Here is a 9172-nt window from a genome sequence, read left to right on the forward strand (position 1 = left end):
AGTCATTAAAACAAATGCAACTGTGCAATGAACACAGTCAGGCTGAGTCATACGATTTTACAGAAAAACTATTTTGAGGAATTGCTTGTGACATAAAAGAACTGCAATGTCAACCGATCCGCATCGTTCAGCACGCGAGCACACATGTCTCTGATTTAAAGAGCAAGCACTGCAGCGGTCAGAGACACTCAGAGCGGTTCATGTTTTTGTGAAAGTGTGCAAACCTGAGCAATGTCTGCAAACAGAGAGGGAATGCACAGCAATCTCATCGACGGACCTGATGATGACTGCAGCAGTCCAGAGGTGCGATATTCAGGTATGACAATCACAGTGTATTGCCCTCTCTATACCTGTTTGCTGTTTGTCCGACCCTGCCTGTTATTGACCATGCCTGTAAGCTTGCACGCGTCTTGTTACAGATATTGTGTTAGGACTGCCGTGGACAGCTGGCTCCTAAAGTTTTTGATATTCTTCATATGCTGTGTGGTCAGTTCACAGCAGTGATGGAAATTAATCTTTTCCAATAAGTTTAATTGATTTGACCTTTTATGGGCATTTTTACCTTTTATAAAATTATTTTTCTAAAAGTGTGCATCATCTTTTTAGTCAAATTCTTACATTTAATCAGTCAATTATAATAATACATTTACTAAACAAATGAAATCAGTATCAATAAAATTAATCTTTACAGAAGATGCATATGAAGTGGCATTTAGATGTATTTACACATGCAGCTAAGAGGGACATGGGATGTTTTAGCTTGCAGTTAGACATGTATAAATAATGTTTTGATATTTTAAACATGAAATGCTGAATACTGATATTTGAAATTATTTTAAAAATGAAAAGATACTGAAAATGCGAAATTAAAATCACCAGTAGGTGGCATCAAGTCATTGTTAATAAGTGAGTTATTGCGATTGAACCAAATCATTTATTCATTCAGGAAGGAAATATGGTGGCTAAAACGTAAGTCTCTTGATATTATCTTATTGTTTATTGAACTGTTGAATAAAATCAATATCACATTTGTAATCTTTTTAAAGAAAAAACGGCACTCTTCGTGTGATATTGATTAACTATATGAATGTATATAAATATATACATTTTCTGCCCCCTTATCTTGAATTATGATCATTCTTAATGCATATTAATAGACTGAACGCACTCTAAATGCGCACGCGCACTAAGTTAGTCTAACCAGACTTCACTCTGTAGGTGTGTTTTCTTTGGTTTTTGCAATATACATATATACACACACACACACTTGAGAAAAGTATACATGAGTTAGATGTGTTGGCAAATGCTTTGGGAAAAAAAGCTATTGCCGATTCAGTTTTCTAATTCAAAACACCAACAGATGATTTTTTTTCCAAAAAATTCAATCACAGACATTATATGAAAAGCGTGCCTATTCATAGCACTATTAATTAATATTATAAGCCAATATTCATGTGTTTTTCAATGGTTGCTTGTTAAATAATTACATTGCTGAATATGCATGTTCATTACATTTTTGAACAAATGTTTAATTTTAGATGCTGCAGTTGTGTAAATGTTTGAGGTTTTATGCTAGAAACTCCAGCTTGACAACCATCCACCATTATTTGATAACGTAGTCTACTGATCAATACTCTCAGGGTTTGAGTTAGCCTGGCAAAAAACTGTAAATGATTCACTGAAATGGACCACATGTATTCCAGAAAGCCTTCAAAAGTTTATATTTCTTGTCAAAAAATGTCATATGAACATGACTCATTCATTTACTATTGTGTACTGTAAAATTGTGCATTTAGATTTGCAAGTTTTTAATACAGTTGTTATATTGTAAATCCAGTTGTTTTATTTGTTTCTTTCTAGTATTTCAGAACCCAGATAAAAGCAGAAAGCAATTTTGCCAAGATCCCTTCAAGGTGGCAACGGCATGCCTGACTGCCTTCTGCCTCATCTTACTCATGATCCTGGTGGTCACAAGTGTTCACAGCGGTACTTCTCATTTCTCACTTACATGACTTTGGTGTGAGTCTGTTTATTAACAGGTCTGGACATTAAAACACATTTCCAGATTCAATTTGATTCAGTGTATTCTGTAAAGATGCTTATATATTAAACAAATTCTCTTTCATCGGCTATTTCTGAAAATTATACAAGGAAACATCTAACTTGATGCATTATGGAAATGTTCATTTGGGGCAGTCGTGGCCTAATGGATAGCGAGTTGGACTTGTAACCTGAAGGTCGTGGGTTCGAGTCTCAGGTCCGGCAGGGATTGTAGGTGGGGGAGGGAATAACCACCACTCTCTCCACCCTCAATACCATGACTGAGGTGAGACCCTTGAGAAAGGCACCAAACCCCCAGCTGCTCCCCGGGCGCCGCAACATTGGCTGCCCACTGCTCCGGTTGTATGTTCACTACTGTGTGTACACTTGGATGGGTTAAATGCAGAGCTCAAATTTCCCACCACACACCACTTCCCTTTTCCCTTTTTTTTAAATGTAAAAATTACACAGTTCATTTCCTAAAAACCTGCATTTCTTGTTTAAAAAAACTGTAAATTATTACAGTAAACTTAAAGAAGCTTCTACTATAAAATACTATTTAGTCTTTTAACTTTAAAAGGTAGTTTATTTTGATGATTACAGTAATTGTGAAATTTACCAGGAGTGAAAATGATTTCTACACCAATTTTTTATTCAGTGAATATGCAAAATTCTTAGAAAATTAATTTTAACGTCCGTTTTAAACTTGCGTTATAATCGTAATCTTTCTATTTTTATCACTTGAAATCCCCTGTTTCTTTTATACCCTATCGTTAACATGCTTCTGCTTTTATTCCTTTTCTTGTGTTTTAGGTAAGACACGTTCGTCTGATCAGGATTCCCTGTCCAGCGCTGCTGAATCACACATGCAGAAGGGCTGCGCTAACATATCGTCTCTGACTGAAGAACTGCAGGCTGTGAGGAAGGAAAAGAGTGAACTGGAGAAAGAACGGAAGCTATTGAAAAACAGAATTGCTGAGCTTGGTTAGTGAGGTGCAAGTACGTGCATTTGTGCTATCAACAAACAATATGTTGCATTTCATAACATTAAAATGTTGGGTCTTTTTAGAGGCAAGCCCTGCAACACAAACCACTCCATTGCCAACAAAAAGTCCCTGTACTGAAGACTGGAAACACTTTAATGGCAGCTGTTACTACGTCTCAGAATACAGAAGGAGCTGGTCGGACAGTCAGGCGTTCTGCAGGCGACAAGGTGGACATCTGGCCATCATCCTCACAGCTGAGGAACAGGTAATGACTGCTCTTTCATTTGCATTTATGTCATGGAGTGTGTGTGTGTGTGTGTGTGTGTGTATGCAGATATGTTTGCTGCACATCTAATGGCCTCAAGTAACACTGACCTTAGACATCAATATTTGTGTAAATAGAACAGCAACTATTGGCCAAGAGTATACAAAAGAGGAAGGGATTTTAGTTGAAGCATGTGAGTCATTACAATGGATTCTTAAAGTGTTTTTGATTGATTATAATGGTATTTGACCTTTTAACCTGATGAAGACGTTCATATGGAACCTGCTGCCCCGTGGATACTGGAACGCTTACTGGTTTGGCATAAGTGATGAAAAAGTAGAAGATGACTGGTACTGGGTGGACGGGACTAAACTAGTTGGAGGGTAAGAATATCAAATGTAATATCTTTACAGGTTTAAAACTCAGTGTTATGACATCTCACATGGAATTAAAACTATTGAATCATAGTTTTTCATTTCCCTTTTGGCTAGAGGTCTTGTGGTGATACACTGAATCATCTCATCCTTACTGTCTGTTCTTCCTCTTTGTTAAAAAAAACAATAAGAAGAAAAAAGAAAAACAGAAAAAACGGACCTTGCATAAAATAATATTCTTATCATTTATATATCCTCAAAATTATTTATAAATTCTCAGTGTTTAATGGTTATTAGAAATTAATTAATTTTAGTGACTACTTGGGAATCAGGAATGTATATTTTACCCTTTACTTATCTAATTATTATAGTGAAATTATTACAGAAAATATTTTTTTCTTTTATTTTGTGCTCATTTTATTTTATTATTTTATCTTATGAAAAGCAGTTATGTGGTCTTAAAGGTCTTATCACAGCCCGATTAATATATTATAAAAATAATCAGGGTAGAAAATGGTTATATAAAAATATAATTACAAATATTTTGAGTGCAAGAAACATTAGGTCATTCCTGGGATTCGGTAATATTTCAGAGTTTCTAAAGTAGTGATTCACCAAAATTAATTGTTAGAAGCTTTTCACAAGACTGTGGGATGCCCATTATAATGAATAAAAATAATTATTGGGTTTTAATATTTTTTAGCATAAAATAATGTCTTATATCTATCTTAAACCAAGCATTTTGTCATGTCCCAGAGATATTACTTAGAAAATTATTAAGAAAATGTGCATTGTTGGCAACAATGTAAGCATTTATTTGTGTTCCTTTCTTGTAAAAAATATTTTTCCCCCAAAAAATGCAAAATATTTTATAAAAAATTGAGTTTAAAGTTATGTCCCTCGGTCTGAAACCCTGTCACACTAACGATTCTACGCCCATAATACTTTAGACTCCACTCATATGTGACCTCATTTACCAGAAATGACATCATTCAGATCTCTTTGATAGTGGTGGAGAAAATAGTTAGTAGTATCATACTTTTTATTCATATTTTTGAGGCATGTTATAGTCAGGGAGGGTTCTGTCAAGCTTAACAACTCAACCCTGTCACATAAAATTAAGATGGAAAATTATTACTTTTTCAACATTGTTTTAATCCATAAGTATATACAATGTGCTTATTTTATTGCTGCCATATATGGTCTACTCTCCTAAACTACAAACCCGATTCCAAAAAAGTTGGGACACTGTACAAATTATGAATAAAAAGGAATGCAATAATTTACAAATCTCATAAACTTATATTTTATTCACAATAGAATATAGATAACATATCAAATATTGAAAGTGAGACATTTTGAAATGTCATGCCAAATATTGGCTCATTTTGGATTTCATGAGAGCTACACATTCCAAAAAAGTTGGGACAGGTAGCAATAAGAGGCCGGAAAAGTTAAATGTACATATAAGGAACAGCTGGAGGACCAATTTGCAACTTATTAGGTCAATTGGCAACATGATTGGTATAAAAAGAGCCTCTCAGAGTGTCAGTGTCTCTAAGAAGTCAAGATGGCAAGAGGATCACCAATTCCCCCAATGCTGCGGCGAAAAATAGTGGAGCAATATCAGAAAGGAGTTTCTCAGAGAAAAATTGCAAAGAGTTTGAAGTTATCATCATCTACAGTGCATAATATCATCCAAAGATTCAGAGAATCTGGAACAATCTCTGTGCGTAAGGGTCAAGGCCGGAAAACCATACTGGATGCCCGTGATCTTCGGGCCTTTAGACGGCACGGCATCACATACAGGAATGCTACTGTAATGGAAATCACAACATGGGCTCAGGAATACTTCCAGAAAACATTGTCGGTGAACACAATCCACCGTGCCATTCGCCGTTGCCGGCTAAAACTCTATAGGTCAAAAAAGAAGCCATATCTAAACATGATCCAGAAGCGCAGGCGTTTTCTCTGGGCCAAGGCTTATTTAAAATGGACTGTGGCAAAGTGGAAAACTGTTCTGTGGTCAGACGAATCAAAATTTGAAGTTCTTTTTGGAAAATTGGGATGCCACTAAAGAGGACAAAGAAAACCCAAGTTGTTATCAGCGCTCAGTTCAGAAGCCTGCATCTCTGATGGTATGGGGTTGCATGAGTGCGTGTGGCATGGGCAGCTTACACATCTGGAAAGGCACCATCAATGCTGAAAGGTATATCCAAGTTCTAGAACAACATATGCTCCCATCCAGACGTTGTCTCTTTCAGGGAAGACCTTGCATTTTCCAACATGACAATGCCAGACCACATACTGCATCAATTACAACATCATGGCTGCATAGAAGGAGGATCCAGGTACTGAAATGGCCAGACAGTTGAGCAACTAGAAGCCTGTATTAGACAAGAATGGGACAACATTCCTATTCCTAAACTTGAGCAACTTGTCTCCTCAGTGCCCAGATGTGGCCTTGTCCCAACTTTTTTGAGATGTGTTGATGCCATGAAATTTAAAATAAACTTATTTTTCCCTTAAAATTATACATTTTCTCAGTTTAAACATTTGATATGTCATCTATGTTGTATTCTGAATAAAATATTGAAATTTGAAACTTCCACATCATTGCATTCTGTTTTTATTCACAATTTGTACAGTGTCCCAACTTTTTTGGAATCGGGTTTGTACATGAGCAGCAGTGGCCATTTTGAGTGAAAAATCACAACCCCGTCACAAATATATGTATTTCTTATTTTTACGGGGTTGTAAACTTGTGATAGGGTTGAGTTATTAATAATTTTAATGAAAAAATATAAAATAGTCACGGTTTCAATATATATATATATATATATATATATATATATATATATATATATATATATATATATATATAACTCATATTTTTGTTTTAAATAGAATTTTTGGTGTAATGTGTCCACTTAAACGTTGACAAGCATCATACATCAGAAATTGCACCCACATTTGCAGCAGAAAGACAATGATGGCCATGCAGATTTGTTGACCCAGAAACAGGGGGACAATATGAGAGAGAAACAAAACCCAAAATTTAAATTTAAGGCAATGTATCCCTTCAAATGTGTTATAGTCTTCAACCCCATCACAACTTGTCACATTAATGTTTTTAGAAAAATATAGGGAACAAAAGTATTTCATGCTGATTACTATCTGACATAAGGGCTAAAATAATAAAATTGTAGTTTTAGTTAAAAATTTAAATTAAAAATATTTTAGCAAAAATAAAGAGACCGTAGACACACAATTTGTGTATTTTTAGCTTCAGTACTATAAAAATGTGACAATTATGATAAATGTTACATTTTGTTAAACCAATGTTTTGTTAAACATCTTTTTAAACCAATCCCATTTTGTCCGTTACGGGGTCTAAAGCTGAATAAAAAACTGACATACTGAATAAAACTGAAAATAATAAAAGGTCTTCGATGCCTGAGGTGGGAAAATAAAATTTTTTTGGAGGTTTGATATGTGCCTAATGATGTGGGCTATTTAGACTTTGAATCACATGTAGTTGAAAAACTTGTATATTCCAAGTTGAAATCCCAGAAATGACCCAACTAGCATTATAAGTGGACTTATACAGGGAATAACAAATTCCCAAATGCAATGTCCCTTTTAAACAATAACATAAAATAAGAGAAATTTCATTAACCTTACATATTTTAGCTTCACTTTATTTTGCTTTACTGTCATTTTAAAAATGATGCTACTTCCATTGGTTAAAAGCCTATGTATCTTAAGGAAACCAGGCTATCTGACTGGGACTGTTTAACCCCCATAGAAACACCCTTGTTTTTCCTCCATAGCTTCTGGGAAGATGGTGAGCCCAACAACCATATTAATGAAGATTGTGGCTACATGATTAAAACAACTGTGTTAAGCCGTGTGGCTACAAAGAGCTGGTATGACGCACCCTGCCACATGTCCTTGCCCTGGATCTGTGAGAAACTGGTGTCCTCCTGATCTTCACTCCTACCTCCTGTCATCAACTGACATTCATTGATCATTGGTAATACAAGCTGTAATGCAGTTTCCATTTCATTGAGAGAGTCTGGTCTCAGGGTTTTCAGTCAGTGTTTAAAATGTTAAAATGACTAACTGCAGTCATTGGTCAAAAAAGCAAACAACTGTTTATTTTAATCTGACACCATATGTGCATTAATCTATTTAACACGGGACGATTTAGTGATGTCATTTAACTGCTTGAATTTTATAGAAATATCAATTGAGGCTGATTTATCATTTAAAAAAAACTAACTTTGTAAAAACTAACTTTTGTCTCTTTTACTAAACAACTAAATAATTGTAATTGTTTTTATAATATATTGTGTTTGCTTTTTTTGCTTTACCTAACAATAAAAATAGAAGTCATTTTATAAAATGACCTGTTTTTTTGTTTTTCTTATAACTTTGGCTGGCAGTTCCACTTGCACTCAGTAGGGCACAGCATTGAGTCAAGGTTTTGACCGTAACGATATGATGCGTTAACGAATCAGTCCATTAATGTTTTCTTGCTCTCGTCCCATTTAATTTGTAAGTTTTCCTGCATTAATATTGACAAACTTATCTCTATCACCCGAATGTTAAAAAAAATCACAATAATCCCTAAATGCCGTGCCTTTGTTGTTTTTCTAGACAATGTGCATCACTTTAGTTAAGGTTCATTTTAAGAGCATATCCAAACAAGATGAATTAATTTAGACCATTTCAACCACACTAGTTCAGAAATGTGACCAGCCAAACTCTAGTCAAAGTTTTTGGAAAGCTATACAGACAATCTTTTTATCTTCTTTATCTCTGTTTGGCATACAAAACAGGCCCTTGCCCTGTGAAGATCTAGGCTGGATTTAAGCGTTTGTGTAAGGTGCACACATGGATGCATTCTGGATCGTGTCCTTTCACGTCCCAGCCGTGTTTTTTATGACAGTGCCGTGACTGATTGCCACAGTTACTCATAGTGAGGCTACGTGCCTAATCAAAGAACTATATTTTACGTACATTAGCTTAATCTTAATCACAGTCCATAAACAGGTCATGTAGACTGAAGGAAAACAGCACGTAGGCCTAGGCTACATGCATTGTGTTTTGAGCTCAAGGCAAAACACCATTATCAACTCTGATCAGGCTTGTGGAGCAGAAATGACTTCTTTATTAAAGTCACTTTAACGCCATCATAGCCGTGACTTAATTTTATTCTCCTATAAAATGAATTACGCTCATCCCTTTTGCACCAGAATAAACAGGGCTAGAGCTTTAAATGTCTGTCAGGTCTTCACAGTATGAATAATAGTATTTAGACAGAGATTATAAAATGAATGCCAGAAATTGGCAGATGTGTTTTCTGCAGTCGAACAAGCCTTCTTTCCTGTGCGAGACTTGACTATCTACAAGGACAGTAAAGTAAAGGTAAAACTGTTTGCACTACAAAGAAGTGTTTATAATGACGGTAATAAAATTAAATGATTTCAAACATTAGTTTT

The 9172-nt window shown here is 35.2% G+C and overlaps 1 protein-coding gene across 1 annotated transcript; it reads left to right on the forward strand.

The window, feature by feature from the left end:
• LOC306847214 (C-type lectin domain family 4 member F-like) lies at positions 1-9159 on the forward strand. The gene is made up of 6 exons (XM_079381040.1): positions 1-316; positions 1861-1986; positions 2854-3024; positions 3110-3291; positions 3559-3674; positions 7499-9159. Exons 1-6 carry the CDS (start codon positions 232-234, stop codon positions 7653-7655), a joined length of 837 nt encoding a protein of 278 aa, XP_079237166.1. The 5' UTR covers positions 1-231; the 3' UTR covers positions 7656-9159.
• The last annotated feature ends 13 nt before the right edge of the window (positions 9160-9172 follow it).

Source organism: Barbus barbus, assembly GCF_936440315.1.
Source record: "Barbus barbus genome assembly, chromosome: 27".
NCBI lineage: Eukaryota > Metazoa > Chordata > Actinopteri > Cypriniformes > Cyprinidae > Barbus > Barbus barbus.